At 39.3% G+C, this 18281-nt stretch overlaps 1 protein-coding gene across 2 annotated transcripts in view; it reads left to right on the top strand.

Moving 5' to 3' along the window:
• The window catches only part of LOC137599121 (3',5'-cyclic-AMP phosphodiesterase 4C-like), a 79872-nt gene that overhangs the window by 5135 nt on the left and 56456 nt on the right, over positions 1-18281 (top strand). For both annotated transcript variants that reach the window (XM_068319830.1, XM_068319829.1), the window contains exons 2-3: positions 3156-3206; positions 10067-10269. In XM_068319830.1, the coding sequence (XP_068175931.1) occupies positions 3192-3206; positions 10067-10269 (218 nt within the window). In that variant the 5' untranslated portion in view covers positions 3156-3191. The remainder of the gene's footprint in view (positions 1-3155; positions 3207-10066; positions 10270-18281) is intronic.

The raw sequence follows: 18281 nt of genomic DNA, 5'->3' as shown, positions 1-18281 counted from the left end.
TGGATGCAGTTTATTTCCCGCACCTTCCCATCACTTTGAGTTCGATTGTGATTGTGCAAGATTGTGCCTTTTAAACAGCAACATCCTTTGCGGCTTCAGTGTGTAATTTTGTAATTGGAATATGAAAAGCCTTGAATGTGCAGGCAGGGATTTGCCTCCAGCATATGAAAAATATGTTTACTCAAGGGTTTTTCTAACAGCAGGCTGGTTCTCTTCCTTGTTTCCTGAGTTGAAAGATGATGAGCAGTAAATGAGTATATGCTCACTGTTTATGGCAAAGTGACACATAAAAATATGTCACATAGTCTTGAGTAAAACAGTATAACTGGAGACAGAATTAAGCAGCAGTCCGATATCACTGAATCATCAAACCAAGCTCTTGGCAGGTTTTTAAGCTGTTCACAAATGGAGAAGATATTACCAAGCAAGAAGGAGGAGTTTCAAGACTAAACTTCTGCATGCATACATACATTGTGATCTTTTATTCTCTAGTGCTATGGAAAAATATAGAATGTTTCTCCATATGAATTTAGAAAGAAAGAATCAATCTGGAAGTTGTTGTTACAGACATGGACATGATGAATAGTAAGAATTAAAGGGAAAAACCCCCTAAGTCAAACAAAACAAAGTGGTTTTCTGCTTCATTCGGTTTTCAGAAAAAGTGTTAAATTGAGCATGTACAGTAATATTAGCCTGTTTGTAAGTCACTGCACTCTGAAGATTCAATCCAACAACCTTAAAATATTTCAGTTTCTGCCAAGTTTTCTCTTCCTCAACCTCCTCAGGCCTCAGGTGAAACATGCTGAGGACTCTTTACAGTTTGCAGGAAGCTCCTTTGGATGTTCTGTCAGTCTGTGGTCGTCAGCATCCTGTCGTTCGCTGTGGTGTGTTGGGGAGGGAGCGTGACCAAGGCGGATCTCTCCAGGCTGAAGAAGCTGATCAGGCGGTCCAGCGCGGTGGTTGGGATGAAGCTAGACCCTCTGGCAACAGTGGCAGAGAAGAGAACCTTGGACAAACTGTTGGACATCATGGACAATGTCAGCCACCCTCTGCACACCGTTGCTCCTCTGCACACCGTAACCAACAACCAAAAAAGCCTGAGAAGCCTGAGCAACCAGAGGCTGTGCCTTCCAACATGCAGGACCAACAGACTGAAGAACTCGTTCATCCCCCGAGTGATTAAACTGCTCAACTCCTCTGGGGGAGATGAAGAAGAAGAGAGTCCACATGAGAGCAGAGGGATGACACAGACAATACAGCAAAAACAATGCAAACACTAAAGACATTTTACTATACCCATACTTAACTAGGTCTGTTCATTTATTTATTTTTATTTCTATACCTATTTATGATTTTCTATTTGTATATTCTTGGTGGGTTATTTATTAATCTTCATATTTGGTGTTGTACTACTTTCTATGTGCTGGTGCTTTGTGTGTGCTTTTTCTGTGTTTTGTGTACTTAGTGTGCTGTGTGCAACAGAGAAATTAATTTCCCTGACGGAACCTCCTTAAGGGATAAATAAAGTTATACTCTCTACTCTACTTAAAAGAAAAAATGTGACTCCGCTACAGCTTTTTCTGTAGATCCTCATAAAACAACAGAGAATCAAACACATCGACCCAGTTATCACTCCTCCTGACACAGACACCAGGAGCAGTTGTGTTTAACCTGTAGCTGACTCCAGAGACACGCACTAAACACCACGAGTGTGTAATCAGTCTCATCTCCACTGATTTCCTCGCTGTGCATGCACAACTGGAAGCAAGAATACTAACCAGAGTGAATGATGTTTTATCAGAGAGGCCACTCTCTAGATTACTCTTGAACATCTTTTGCATCAAGCAGCAGAATGTTGTAGCATGATGTTCATTTGTCACTGCGGCACATGCACATATTGCAATTTCCTGCTGCTCTAATTCTTAGACATTCACAAAAATATTTGCTACTTGTCAAACATTTGAGCACAATCCAAAATAAAATCAAGCTGAGTCTGGGACACTTTAGAATAGGTATTACTGGTTGACACCATCCTGAGTGACACTATAAAGAAGACGGAATACATCTAACTTCATGTATTTGATAATTTGCAATTTTACAAATGAAACATTTGAAGGTTTCTTTATTTTGCTTCCATTTGTAGAGTATTTAAAGTGAATGGATGAAATGGCTTATAATGATTAACAACCTTCATTAAGTTCTGTTGGCTAAGAGCAGGAACTAGAACAATAATCACTCTGTGCTTCAGTTCCTCATACCACATCCCCTTTAGCTGCTTCAGGTTGTAACTGACAGAAGTAAAGTTTAATCCGAAGTGAAGAGGACAATATCCTCATGAGAGCTGTGACAGAATACGAAGCGTTGAAATGTCAGCGTAACAAGTACGAGGAGAAGGAGTTTGTTTGATTGCTTTGTGATTTACAAAGTTGTTCTTCTTGACTGTCGGGGGTCAATCCATCAGTTCGTTCAGTCATCAGGAATACTTTTGTTTCAAATTCAGTGAAATTACAGCAAACATAATATTTGCTATTTTATTTTCAATCAGCAGTTTAGGACAGTCAGGACAGTCAGGTTTACCTGCAGTGGTTGGTTCACAACACTCACTGGGTGGAGGCGAGGCGACGATATGGAAATATTTAATGTTCTGATACTGAGGTTCTGTAATTCTGCCTGTCATTGCTGCATTGATTGAGCTTTTTCAGTGTCACTTTGAAACAGACCACTTCATTGCAATAATAAAAATGCTTCATGATAAATTTGTTTGGCTTTTTAGCCTTTGTGATGTGGCGTCTGGCATACTAATATAATCAACAGTCATTAGAGCGCATATGGCAGCACCAGGCGGCGTGATGACACATGAATAATTTATAGGTGAGGGCTCTCTTTAATGTTTAGTTTTTAGGGACCACTTACCTTTTCATTTGTGTTATTTAAGACCTACTCTCTTACTTCCTGTAATACGTTTTGTATTTTTCTTTTCTCCAGGTGAATAAATTTGAAGTGACTGAAAATGAATGAAAATAATTTTTGTCGATGAGTGTGTCAGTTCTTCATCATCACATGCCTGTCTTGATCGTATTCTGTAGGCATTCTTCATATTGATCATCCTGCACTCATTAAAACCACCTTTTTGTTGTTTTTCTTTACTTCTGTAGCTGCTGCTTTGCTGTTGCCCCACCTAACCAGGGTCAATGTCTTGGCTTGAGGTAAATAAGATTCATGCCTCCCACTCTTACACACACACATACACACAGATATACAAACACACACTTTTATCAGCCTTATCAATTCTGTTGTTTGCTTTAGTGATAAGTCCGTTGTAATCAGAATCAGAATAATCTTTAGTGCATACACAAATATATGTACAAGGACTTTCTTTGCAGGAACTACTGATGTTGAATAACATAAATAGTAGTGTTTTTCTGTCTATTCTGCATATTGCGAATAGTAGAAGGGAAGTAGTTAAATGGATATGCTCGACGTTAACCTCCGTCTGAGCAGCTGTGCATCACATCGTCTTGCTATATCTCAGTTTGGATTACCTCACACTCATAAAGTTTTAACGTCGCCTCAAAGCTTTGTTCTCAGTTAATGAACACACATATATTCATAAAGGCACACTCTGAATGCATGACTAGTCACTGTCATTTATTATGGGAAGCTTTCTACAATGACTTTGAAGTATGTCTTAACTTGGGTGAGCATATTTCAAAGATTGTGAAACCGATCTCCGCAGGCGCTTCAGTTATTCTGAATGTATATCTTTGTTAATTCTTTAACTGTTGAAGAACCAGAGATTACAGTGAGAAGACAACTTCCTGTTTGCCCACAGGAGTCATAAACAGCCAAAAATAATGATCAGATGATTGCCTGATTGAATCGAGTTTGCAATTTTTCTCATGTTGACTGTAAAATTACTAATTTTTCATCGTAATATAAATGAAACTAGTTTTATAATTTACTTATTATTCCTGCTGCGAAGTGGGAGGGGAAATGGGAATGGTCTTTGTGTGTGTGTGTGTGTGTGTCTGTGTGTGTGTGTGTGTGTGTGTGTGTGTGTGTGTGTGTGTGTGTGTGTGTGTGTGTGTGTGTGTGTGAGACATGTTGATCTGAATGTGTTGTCTCATAAAGTGTCAGAGATAACAGGGCTTTGTCATGTACTGTCACAGACCTGAAAGTCAATTCTGCTAAGGTATTGTTGAGTTATTGTCCTTAATTTTACATTTGTACTCACTGCACAGTGTTGCAAACTGCATTAAATTACGTGAATTTTGTGTTGTTGTAAATTAAATTCATAGCTACGTACTACAGAATGCTTCACGATCTAATTTGTTGTGCTGAAGTAAAGATAACAGTGAGGTGTAATCGTTCTTCAGCATCTGTTCTTCAGCATCAGGTATTTAAGGATCACCGGCAACAATTAAACGACCAAGAATCAGGTTACCAGCTTCATTTATTAGGTACAGCTTCATTTATTCCAGATTCAAACAAATATTAATATATCCTTTAACTTCACCAGCATCTGCTCATGCACAACTTTGGATCTTTTTTTACAAAGGCATTTCCTCCCTGCCCACATGGCTTAAGTGTTAATGCCGTGTCTTTTCCTGAGTTGCAGAGAAATTCAACCACTCATGCTATCAAGAAGAGCTGACTCACTTCCCATCATTAGAGGAAGCAGCTCATCATTAATCTGAATCTATGCGTATAAAATTAGATTTCATGAAGTTTTATCACAAAATACTTCATCTATGTCATGATGCTTCCAGCTGTCATGAAAACCGGTCTCGTCCGTTTGCAGTAGTAATCACGTCACACACCTACAGAGAGCTGTAGAGGACAACTGAGAAAGACAGGGTTGATTAGAGGCTCTATTTATGGAGTGATAATAATCATAATCTTTGCTCCTCGGTGGGTCATTATGCACACAAGTGAAGGTTTTCAGCTCTGCAACAGATATCACACGTACCGCATATCACTCACTCAGTGGGAAAGCTCATCCAGCTTTTTCGCCGTCGTGTGCGAAAGAATTGATATTAATTTTCACAATTAGAAAACAGTGGCGCCTTTGATTTCTCTCGAGTTCATGAAGAATCAGTGAGTCCTGATGAAAAGCCCTTCTCATCTGATTACGTTATTGTGCCTTTTGAACTTGTCCGAGTGTGTGTGTGTGTGTGTGTGTGTGTGTGTGTGTGTGTGTGTGTGTGTGTGTGTGTGTGTGTGTGTGTGTGTGTATAGAAATTGTATATTAGTTTGTTTTTTTGACAAATATTCCTTTTTTCAGTAGTCAAACAAGAACAAATGTCTTGATCACTGTCTTCTGGGAGCATTCCTAAGGAATCTTGTCCCATTGCTCATTGGCAAAAATCTCCAGTTCTGGAATATCCCCGTGTGTACAAGCTTCAACTGCCTTCTTAAATCCAACCAGAGATTTTCTGTTGGATTCATGTCAGGTGGCTCAGACTGCCATTCTAGAATGATCCAGGACTTCTGATAGCAGGCTTTGGTGTACTTTGGGGTCTCTTGGAATATCCAGTGATGCCTCGACTTCATCTTCCTCACAGATGGTGAGATGTTTTCTTCCAGGTTTACCTGGTAGTTGATGTACACTGTTAATTCCTCTGCGTGTTGCTGGCTGACAGCACTCAAACTGCCCGAGGCCCCAGATTTTATATCTGTTTCATCGCCCTCAAGAACTGCATCTCAATACGTCTGTGGTTTATTTAGATTATTTAGATTTATGTAGATGGTTTTGAATGTAGATGGGTTTTTTTTCCGGTTGTGTCTTTAGGAGGTGAATTTGGACTTAGAGTAACAGCATACATTTTGAAACTTCACTTCTAAAGTAAGTCCATAAAGATTTACACAATATTTTCAAATCTGATTTACAAATATGTTGTAACATCTGAGATTATATTTAGTGGGTTGAATAATGTGGTGCTGTGTCACAGTAGTTATTAACAGAAGTATTTTATGTTGAATACAGAAAAAAAGTTGATCTACATTTAAACTTTTTGTGTCTTTTGTCTTGGTTGTTGCAAATAACTGATAAATTTCCCAACAAACATTAGTTAGATAAAATGGGGGTTTAATTATTCTGTTTCCAGGTTTCTAATGTTTTTATTCAAGGGCTGAGGTTCAACATGGAATGGAGAGCAGACAGAAGTCTGCTGGTTTGCAGGATAACTGTTGTTTCCTTGTTGATGAATATCGATCAGAGCAACAACATGTCTGCAGTCCAACACTAGAACACCTTAAGGTTCTTCCTTCTTGACGGCAAGTCGAAATATTAGTTTGCTGCCTCTATAAAAGGAACTTTTAGTGTAGCAGAAAGAAAATATTGGGAGCAGATTTTGTTTTTCAACCACCAAGAGCGACACTCAACCTACAAATCCTGGATATTAATCACTCAGCTCTCCTGAAACCCATCATGGTTTTTTTTTTGCATATTCTGAGCACCAGTGCTTGATTAGGAAAGCCATGCCCGTGTTTATCTCCAAGAAATTGTTAGTGGAACATGTCAATGGCCTGTTTCGAGACAGAAGAGGTTTTAATAACAGAATCGAGAGCGACTGCCACGTTGGCACAGCGGGCTAATCAATTGAGGTGCAAAAATTAGAGGGAAGAGAGAGCAGATAAAAACAGATCGGAGCAGAAAGCCATGTTGAATGATAAGACAAGTTTTAATGAAATATAAACCTTATTCTGTTGAGCTGAAATGCTAAAAAACAAAACAAACAAAAAAAATACAAAATTCAACTGTTGTGCCCTCACTGTAAATGTCACTCTTTCAAGTATGTCTCCTCCACACTAACACAGTATGAGATGATGCATGTTCATTCCAAATGGTAGATTTAAATGGACTATACTTATGTATTAATCAAGTTGTTACATCTTGTTTTATGGCTAATGGGTGACGGATGATAGTACAAAGGTTATGTTTACAAAACCTTCACCAGTAAATTCATTTGCTGTCACTTTTATCTGTCTTTTACATCTACTGTTTTTGCCATTGCTTGGGTTTTTTTTGTCTTTCTGCAGAATTACTAAAAATAGTATTGATGGATTCTGATTGCTCCTGACTGGAACTCTCATGTTGCTGAGGTTAGGTTTTGACTCCCGTTGTGTCCTGCTGACCCGTGTGAGTCAGGCATCGATGTTGACCATTAGTGTTGATTAATGGAGAGATGTGAGGTGTGCAGAGGTAGAGCACCTCCCATCTGATCACACACCAGCCGCATACTGCCTGCAGCTCATTCTCACTTCATGTGAGGTGAAGGGCAGGAGGTGAGACGTGTGATAGCGCATCATTAAATTGTCATTAAACCACAAAACATCCCAGCAACAGGTTAAAAAAAGACTTCCGTACTATTATTATGTTATTCCTGTAAAATATTGATCTCCGACTCCAACCTCCTCTAGGCTGTACAGTGTCGGCGATATATTTTCATATTTTCAAAGACTTGAGAGAACATACTGTACATGTGCACAGAAAGTCTGAGTACGTCAGCAAATAATTTGTCTTGCAAGGAAACCCGTTGGAGTCTGGGGATTTGTCCCTCTTCTAAGTGTTCACTGGATTTATGTACTTTTTTTTGGATTTCCATCAAACTAATCATGTTTTCAAATTGATTTAAAAAAAAGATAATGAGTCATATTACTGGGTCAAGCTGCGTAAGTACACAGACATAATGAGGAAACTGAGCTGCCTTGGCAAAGGTTCACCCTGCTGTCTGTTCTTGTGATTCATCTACAAAGAGCATGTTTTGATTCATTGACTCAATAACCTTTAAGAGATGAATGAGAAGTGTTGTGAGAGTTCTGCTGCACGTCATCACCCAGACGCCAACAGAGGTGGAGCAGCGATCTCAAACAGGAAGATGTAATACCCACTGACCGACACACACACTATACGGCATTAAATCAAGTAAACCACCAGTGAACAAAACCCACTCATTAGACAGCCTTCAGCACCCTGGACAGCAAGGGCTTTCCCTGGAGCTAACAACACACCCGAGAGGCTGCCCTCCTCTGCTGGAGACTCTACGTTAATAATACAGTCAACAGTTCGCCTACACCTCATTTGTTGTTGTCAGTCAGGCAGGAGAAGGATTTATTTGCTAGGAAAATATTTAATCAAATTAATTAATACGGTTGACTGTTTACGATGTCTTCTATTTGTGATTGGTATTGTGTTTCAGCATGTTTGCACTATCTATTCATTCAGTTGAACCCTTTATTCTAAGTCATATTAGCATCAAAGAAGTCTTAATGAGGAGATAAACTTTTAATTCAAGAGATAATTTTTGAGATATTTTATAAACTACAGTTACAATGAGTCATAACTGACTCATAATGGTTGGAAAACATCTCATCTATTGATTAAGTCTCTGCAGGGCCCCAAATAAAAAAGAAAATGACACACGTGGACCTGACAGCGCTGCTCGAAAGAAATCTACCTCCAAGTCTTACAGTGTCTTTGAGTAATAACAGCTTGTTGGTCTGATGAAGTAAAAAAGAATCATATACATAAGAAATCAGAAAAAGGTCAATTAATTTAGTGAATTGATCTCGCTCACGGTCTGTGTTCTTACTAGGCTACAGCTCTTACACACTCACACACACACACACACACACACACACACACACACACACACACACACACACACACACACACACACACACACACACACACACACACACACACACACACACACACACACACACACACACACTTTCAGAGGTCTGCTTGACCTGGATTCTTGGGATAACCTGGTTTTGTGAGTGCTTGCGAACATTCTGTAGTGTAGGAAGTGAATTTCCTGTGAGTGAGACTTCGCTAAACTGATTCTGTGCTGATCAACACCGCATTAGGCATCAGCACTTTTAAATTGGTTTGCTGGGTGAAACCAATGCTGGAGAAAGTAGATCAATGAAAGTGTTGAGATGCATGTCTATATCCAGTCTCAGACAGTGCAAACAAGTCCTGCCTGAGATGACAGGGGTGTATAATGGCCTGAGATGATGGCAGACCTCTGACTCCTGTTTGGGTTTTAGAGCCTGGTAGCACAAAGCAAGAAAATGAGACTTGGAGTTTCTACCTCTAGGATGGCAGATAATATCCATCACCCTTCTCTGAATTACATAGAATATGAGGCTCTGGACTGCTGGGGGCTAGGCCAGAATGGGCATGCTTTCTCTCTTTTATTGGCTTTCTTTGCTCAACCAATGTCATTACAGGCATTTTTAATGGAGAGAAGTCTTCTCGATTATATGCTTTTTGCACAAACACACAAATACAAAGTCATTCACTCTCCCTCTGATTTTTTTTTACAGCGCCTCAGTAGAAATTAAATGGATTAGCACGGAGAATACCCCAAAAAAAGTCTATTCAGAGAAGAGCAACAAAGTTCTTCTTCAGTGTCTGATGTATTAATGTCTGTCGGATGCTTGCAATGCCATTAGGAGACATCTAGCTGATGTCATATGTCTGTGAACTAATACGTGCAAATTAGTTATTGATTTAATGTCATTTGTTGAAATTGGTCCATTTATTTGCTGTGGCAGGTTTCTCATGTGGACCGGGTGTATTGTACAGTCATACTGTGTGTTATAGACAAATTGAATGATACACAACATGTTGTCAAAGGTACTGACGTACACGTCATTACATTTTGACTTAATTGTGGAACAAGAGCAAAGGTTCTCAAACCTTCTGTGGCTCAGCCTCCCACTTAAGAAGCCCAAGCTGTTAATGCTAACCACTGCACTACTTCTACTGAGTTACCATAATCAATAAAACTGGAATAATTGGGAAATAGTTTCCAAGGCTATCCTGAAGTACTATCCTTTTACAGTCTTCCCTTTGTGACGAAATGTGGTTTTTCTGTTGGTGGGTCTTGATAGATTTTTCATCCAAAAACATCTTACAGAGACATAAAATCCATTTGAGCAATCCTTATACTGCACTGCCTGCTATGCTCCAGTATGGTTTCAATGCTATGTTGAAAACTGAAAAGCTGTACATTCATGTTATTTTCCGTATCCCCTCTCGTTTGGATTGCAGGATTGTCGAGAAGCTCTGCCTGCAGTCCATCAGGCGGTGCGGCGGCGTTTCTCCGGTCAGCTGCTGCTACCTCCTCTGTGGAGGAGACACTCCTACCAGGACCACCCGTTTTCGCACCGACGAGCATCTGCCGTCCTCGCTCTGCCACTGGACCAACTGGAAGTGCTGTATAAGCAAGCATTAGTCAATCATGACGAGAACCGGTCAGTGACACAGACACTCCTCTGCTCTTTCTCACTTTCTCTCATCAGTGTTTTTGTGCTGGTTGGGAGATTCTCCCCTCGTATTGGTTCTCATTTTATTGAATACAAGTATACGTTATCCAAGAGAGTGACCTATTACAGTGAAGGACTGCAGCTGATCGGTCTCATCATATTTTATAAATGCTAACCCTTTAAAATCATGACATAGCTATTAAAGGATGGATGTTTTTTTTTATTGTAATTCATCTTGGGAGTTGTTGTCCTGGTATGTTTTGGTTTTGATTTAGAGTATCCATTGGCCTGTTCCACTCACAGTTAATGATGTGTATCTTGCAGAACCTGACGCATTTGGAAGGATATTTATCTGTGTGATAAAAAATGAAAATTGCATGCACTTCTATAAAAGCTTCCTTTGTGGGTTTGTTTGTTCTTTCCTTTCCTCTCACTGAGGTCATTGGAAAAGTTGTCGTAGCCTCTTGACTCAGAGTCTCTGTCTTGTGTGTCAGAAGCCCTTTTCACACTAAGATTGTGCAGTGGTGCTCTGAAGAAGACCCTCCACTGCGCAGCCTTTATTAACACTGAATAAAACAATCGCACCACATCTGCCAGTTTGTGTTGTTAGGTATCATGCCGTCCTTCAAGATGCCAAAGAGGCGTGACGTGCGTCCTGTGTCTGAGCCTAGTGTGATGATTTTTTGCATTAGTGCAAGGCAGCAGCAGAAATACTAATTCACTTTCTCTAATGATCATGTCCTCTGCTCAGTTAGGTAAGAAGCTCCTAGACAGACAGACAGACAGACATACACGCATGCACACACGCACGAACGCACGCAGAAAGGTATTTTGGTCACCTTTCATTCATTCTCTTGAGTCCTACCCTAACCCTTAACCTAATGACAATCTAACCCTAACCTTAACCACCAATCCAAAAGGGAGCTCTTTTCCAATTAGGGATGCTTTTGTGTTCCCATCCGTCTCCAATTAACTGGCCTCCAGTTTGAAATGTATTCCTGAAGGAAGCCCAATTTTTTGCACAGACACAAACACACTTACACACAAACACACATGAGGTTTGGAGGAAAGTGTTTTGTGGTTTCAGGTGATAATGAACGTCCTCTTCCTTCTGTGAAATACCCAGTAATTGCAACAACAGGGAGAGGGCTGTCACTGAAAGGTCAGAGGTGTGAGCTTTTGTCCTTCCTGTCTCTTTCCTCTCATATTACTGCATCTCAGTTTTCTCAGCTGACAATCTTTATGCTTTTACATTTCGAAACATCATGCATGTGTGTGCTGTCCAAACAATGTTCATGTTATATGTTGCGTTTTGTAACACAATAATTTTCTGAGATACTAATAAATCCGAATGTATGACATTTAACTAAGTGTGCCAGGAAGGAATTACTACTCATCAAATTAAAAGCATTTTCTGTGCAAAATTGCCCAGCAATTACCGGAATGTTATGATATATTACATTAATATAATATAATAATATAATACTATATATATTATAATTTAAAAACCAATATATTCATGTTTATTTTTACAATGTTAAAATTCTAATTTAAATGTGGGATTTACAACCAAAATCTACAATTATTTTAAAAAAATCACTAACAGTAAAACACAAACTATCATTTCTTTTTGTAGATAACTGCAGTGCATTAATACACAATGGTAATTGAGTAAACCCCAACTGACAGGGTAATGAAAATTACAATTATTCAGCATTCGTGTGTGCAGTGAATGGCCTGGTCTGTTGTTGTCATTGATATTGTTTTTGTACCTCTGAATGGACCTGTCTGCGGTCAACAGGATTAAAGGAAACCCTCTGGTTCATCTGATTTCAGACTCTGATAGAAAACTCCACTAATTTATTCATTGAGGGGTTTGAAGTCGGCGGTAGAGAATAGAATTCCGGTAATGTTCCTTTCTGATGAATGGCAACCGCTTCTGTGTGACATTTTCTGGTGTTTCCTAGCTTAACACAGATTGCACTTTTATTTTCCAACCAGCTCTATTTGAATGTGTTCTCAACACACTTGTCATCTTTTCAGAACAGCAATTTCATATTTTTTTACATCAGCAATCTTGCCATTTGGAAGTTTAAAACACTTAACTGACAACTGTGGGTTTCACGTTTGCCAGTTCTCCACGTTGGAGACTATTGTTCCACTTACTCCAACTGAAAGGTCAAGGCTCAGATGAACGTTTCACCGGATTACAAACAAATGGCAGCGACTTTATATTTCTAACTTCCTGCAATGTTTTGTCACTTGTACCATTCCAAGAAAGACCTATCTTAAAGTGTTGTATGTCTGTTCTACCCCATCCAAAGTGATTTCCAGATGCCTTCCTGATGTTTCACCTTTCATTTATCTAGTCTGGAAATAATTAAATATGTCATGTAATTCAAAAAGAATGAGCTAAAAAAATCAGAAAAAACAGAATATGTTACATGAAACCCAAAATAATTAATGTTTTCCTCAAAGATGTTTAATGTCTACTTCTGTGTTGTTGTTGTTGTTTTGCCGTTTTTGTAACCACAGAAAAAACAATGCATGTCAATACTCTGCCTGGATGTGATAATCCATGGCAAGCCACTTTGAAATACATTGCATTAATTTAAGTTCTAAAAGCCAAAAACTGAACACAGCCTGAAGAAAGAAATATATTAAGAAAAATACGAGGACTAATTACTTTGTATGTCTACAGAGGATTAACAGGTGTTCCCTGTTAATTCATTCCTTGCCATTATATTGTAATGCATTGCATCAAGGTGATGTTAGGTCATACTTATCTTTAGATTTTATCTGACAGATTATGCTCACATTTATTTGTTTTTTTTTGTTAAAACTATCTGTCAAAATTCCATATACATCCACACACGCTTCATAGGAGCCCTAAATGTGTGAATCTCATAATAATGTTTGCGCATGTTTCCAATCCCCAAGTGATTTCCATGTATATGATCCATCAACGCTAGCACAAATTGATTTTCACCAATACTGAGGCCATCTGTGTTCGTGGCTGCAAATGATCTCATGTGTTGGTGTTTGCTGAATACTGATGATTGGCAGGTCGCAGAGAGACGTGGATAAGGCGGACGAATGGCGCAGGAAGACACGAGTAAACTAAAGTTGAGACAGACAGATAGAGCCGTGATAGAAGGGCAGATGAACTGAAGCGAAGATAAACAGAGCAGAGGAGAGGGGAGAGAAAGAGAGCTGTGAAGGAGGGGGGAGAGAGAGAGAGAGAGAGAGGGAGAGATTGAGAGGAGAGAGTCGCTTCAGCACTCCAGCCTGTGGACAGCAGCGCGCCATCGAGCCGCGCGTCCTGCTCCGCGTCTGAACCGCGGGGTTTCCTCCGCCAACTCCGTGACATCCCAGCCGCCAGTGCTTCAAAACGTTAAAATAGAAAACTCGTTAATATATTTTTTTTTAGCCTAGATAAGAAGTGAACATAAGCAGAACATGGAGTGCTCCACGTTGAGCAGAGAGGGAGCGGGGCTCGCCAAACCGCCCAAACATCTGTGGCGGCAACCCAGGACTCACATACGGATCAAACAGCGCTTCAACTCGGACAACGAGCGCTACCTGTGCCGCAACAGGACCCTGGAGAAACTGCGACCCGGGCTGAAAAAACCACGCATGTCCTGGCCCTCTTCGCTGAAACGGTAACCTGTTTGAAGTTCCTAAAGTCTCCACACGTTAAACAGGCTGAACTCTTGAGTTAAGTTAATTTTCTACAGGTTCAAATTACTAATTAACGAATGGAGGGAAAATTCCCAAGCGTCATTGGATCAGGAGCTGGAGGAGTAGTGATTAGTGTCTGACAGCTGGTCACGCTGTAGGATCTCAAAGCAACAGGACAATTCCCATTTTAGTGTTTAGCTCATTTGCGTATTTATAAGATAAAGCATGTATGATATAAACAGGACATTAAGCTGTAGGCTTTCTCAGAGGTTTGTTTTGTGTGGCTGCTCACGCTGGAGCTGACCTCTTGTATCTGCGTGAAGGCAGCAGACACCTCATTGTTTGCCAGGGTTTTGTTGGATAATGGAAAGACGTGCAATTTAATGCAATTATACTTTAGTGCAGTGCAAGTTCAAAAACACGCAATTACAGAATTATTACTTCCCTTGATTGTTAAAAATTAATCAGTTTCCCAACATCTAACAAAATTAAACAGGCTATATTTTGAAAGGAATCAGAATTACAGCACTTTCAGAATTAAGAGCCCATGAAACGCGTCACCCAGAGAGTTCAAACCTTCACCAAGGTAGTGCAGATTACCCACTTATTGTCTTTCATCTGAACTCATAGTAATGGTTTGATTTCTCTACCATCAAAACATGCACCAAGAATTTTGATCATTCAATAGTAACAAAATGGAGCCAGTTTCAATTTCATCTTAGTGGCGTTGTTATTTGTTAACTCACATTGGTGAATTTTCCGTGATCATTGTCGATTTAAATGTGTTGGATCACCATATCCAGAATATAACATGGATCCAGATTCTTATTGAATTGTGGTAGATGTTGTGAACATGAAACTTATGTCCCAGCAATTATCTTGTGACTTCTTCTATCTCATATTTGTAAAGAACAGTAAATTTTGGAACCAGATGACAAGGATGATGATGAAAAGAGATTTGACTTTATGGTTTCTATGGTAAACTGCTTTGTAAATCTCATTACTTAAACTGCTGAGGGGGTCTTGCTATTTCAAAATGTCATTCTTTAACTGGTCGTGTCCCATCTCCCCCAGGGAAGAGGTCAATGGCCTGTGTTTGAAGACGATGGCAGTGAAAGAGAATGCCATAAAATAAATATTTTATCACTGTGACTCATTCTTGGTAATAAATGTATTTCATGCATTCAAATCATTTGCGAAGCTTTTTCAGTTTTGTGAATAGACATTTTAATAATTCAGTTCATACTCAGTCTAAAATTGACACATTAGGAGTGAAACATTGAGCAGGTTGTTAACAGCTGATGATTTGCTTTGTCGTTGTCATCGCTTTCATTTTTCCACCCTGCTAGTGCTGACTAATAATGACAGCACAACATGTTTTTGCAAAGAGACACAAGAATTCTGAGCTGACCATTTGCATTCAACCACTGCATTGCCTTGAATTATCATGCATCTATTCATGCCTCAAAGGTGCTAGAGTACCTTGGGATGAAATTTGTATTCACCAACATAGGTTTGAACAAATTTATCGTACAGTCAGAGATGTTGTGTGTAAGTATGCATAGAAAAAGTCTTAAATCTTTTCCGTAACTTGTGCATACTAAAAACTGGGTGTCGCTGCAAATGGGTACCCCTAGTTGCACTTGTATTTAGTGAGTGAGGATTGAGACTGAACAGACAGAGGGTCTTGTGTTTTTACTTCATACTTACTACAATTTGATAATTCACCGTTCATCCCAACGTCACAAATTATTCCTTTAACTCCTATGGATGGTGCCATGTTGTGACATTTTAAATTAATATTTCCAACATGGAACTGGTCCAAACAAAACAATGTCATGATTTGTGCAAAGAAAAATTCTCAGTTGATTTTTCCAGATCTTTGTTTTTTGCCCTCTATTGTGGTGACTTCTGGGCAGTCCTGTGGTAGGTGAGCGTTGGCAGACATCTCAGTAGCCATTATAGCAAAAGTTTAACAGCTCAAACCAAAACAGTCTGGTTGCACCAGAGGTGATAGAGAAATGATAAGGTTATTGTATGTGATATTATTTTTTGGGTGATTTATATTGGTGTAAATGCAGTGAAAACAAAATAAAATCAACTTATATAATTTGTTGTATTGGTCACCATGCTTTTGTGCTTCTGCAAGCTTAGAGTACATATCGTCACTGAAGAGTCAAGATTTTGCATTTTCTTTTGCTCATTTTTCATATCTCACTCTGAACAAGTAGAATGTCACCACCATCCACCAGTAAAAGAAATCATCAATTAACACTTTGCTATTTTTAGTACCCTACGTGTTGCTGAATGTGATTGCTCCTTGTTTGCGTGTCTCTATTCTATGTCATGCATGAAATCTTCTACTTCAGCATTGTGTATTTCCCACTTATTCAAAAGAAGACTTTCCTTTGCCTTCAAGGTCAGCTCATTGAATGTATGCTGCCAGTGACTTCCCAACACTTCTCCGAGTCCTCCCTGTGTGAAAGAAGTCCGTGCTGATGAACCAACTTAGTGTGATGATGGTCGAAATGCGAACGGGAGCTGTGTGTAGGAGTTAAAAAAATGAGTCAACCAGCTTTCCAGCAACAAACAACACAGCTAACAGTGCCTATATTATTCACAGAATACACGTCTCCTTTCTTTGTCCCAGAATAACTGATTGTGTATCATTGATGAGTGAGTCATAAGGAAATAAGAACCTATAAAAGCATAAATGTTATGAAGCTACCACTTCTGTGTCGCATCCGGGACACGGGGTCATGGCCAGCATACAGTACAGGCAGAGATGGTAGCTCTGTTATGAAAGACATGTTAATAGTGAAACAGAATTAGCAGACATTTATGTCAGACATTTAATCAGATTAACAAGAATGTATGGCATTAGGAATTGAATTATACTTTACAATGGACATAACCTTTGTCTTCATTGATGCTTCACGTTGGATTGCTAGTTTTCAGCTTGTTTTCAATGGAAACCAATATTTGCTCGTAATGTGCCCCACCAGTAAGCCAGAAGATGAAAGTTGCCATGTGGCAAAGAAACCTCACCACCAACTAGCATTTTGATACTTTATTTTTAAAGCTAACATGTCGTCTGTCTGTAAACAACATTTGCATCTTACAAAACATTTTTTTTTTCTACTAAAATTTTACATACATGTCAGAAATGATGCAGACATGTTCATCTGCAAATTAAAATTAATTCAAATTTTTATTTTTGAATGGTAAGTTTTCTCCCGTGACTACTGGATAAGATTGGAAAAGAGTATTTCATTTCTGGAGCATGGCAGAGCATGAGTTGCAGATTGTGTAATTTTCACAGTAATAAAATTGTCCGATGATTTAAGTATTTTGATTGTAGTCTAGGCTCCTGTAACTTGTTCTCAGGTGAACACAGTAATGGCGTGAAAGATAGACAGATGCATACAAAAAGTTAAGTGATTTTCAGCTGAATGCTGCTCTCCACTGACGTATGGTAAACAGATTCACTGTCTGTCAACGGCTTGCGTCCCCGACACTCCAGAAACACATGTTGGCCCTTGAGTGAAATGAATGGGTGGCGTTAGAGGATGTTGTCATGCGGTTTGGTTTGTGCATCGCAAGTAGATGCACTCCATGTCTTCAAGTAGGAAGAAAGGTAACTGTCATCTGGAGGCACGGTAAACTTGAAATGAGAATGACCTCCTTCAAAAGCACCTCTTATACAGGGATGTTGAAAATTTTTGACCGTTGCTATGGAACCCGTCATGTTTTTCAGCGATAATGATATTAAGGGTTCCCTACTTGGTGATCAGAGGAGTGGAGAGCAGCCGTCACGATAAGAAAATTGAATGTTATCCAACCAATCTCATGATAAAAGAAGACACAGTATTTGTCAGTTCATGAAGGGCAGGATTACTGAGAACTAATGTAGTAGTATCTGATACAAATACCTTCCTGGGCTGACCTGCAGATCTCAGTTCTTGTGCCAATTCTGCATTTATCATGATTAATTATTTAATAGAAACCAATTAATGCCTCTGTGACTACTGCAGGCGAAATGAGTTTCCATTGAAATTAAAGGCCGCTGATGGATTCTGCCACTTCAGTTCACCCCGTGTGTAACTGTCAGACAACAGCCGCTGTGTTCTCGGACCTTTTTCTTTCATTATTTACAAGGAACAAAGAAAACCAATTTTGGTACATGGATGGATATTGTCGTATTGTGGTAAGGTTTTAGCTGTGGTTATTTATGAGATAGTTCCTTACAGAAGGTAAAAAGTGGAGTAAACACAAATGCTTCAGTTTTTATTTGTCTATCCATCCAACATGACGTCATT

Source organism: Antennarius striatus, chromosome 7, assembly GCF_040054535.1.
Source record: "Antennarius striatus isolate MH-2024 chromosome 7, ASM4005453v1, whole genome shotgun sequence".
In the NCBI taxonomy this organism is placed as follows: Eukaryota; Metazoa; Chordata; class Actinopteri; order Lophiiformes; family Antennariidae; genus Antennarius; species Antennarius striatus.
This window is presented reverse-complemented; position numbering and strand designations above follow the sequence as displayed.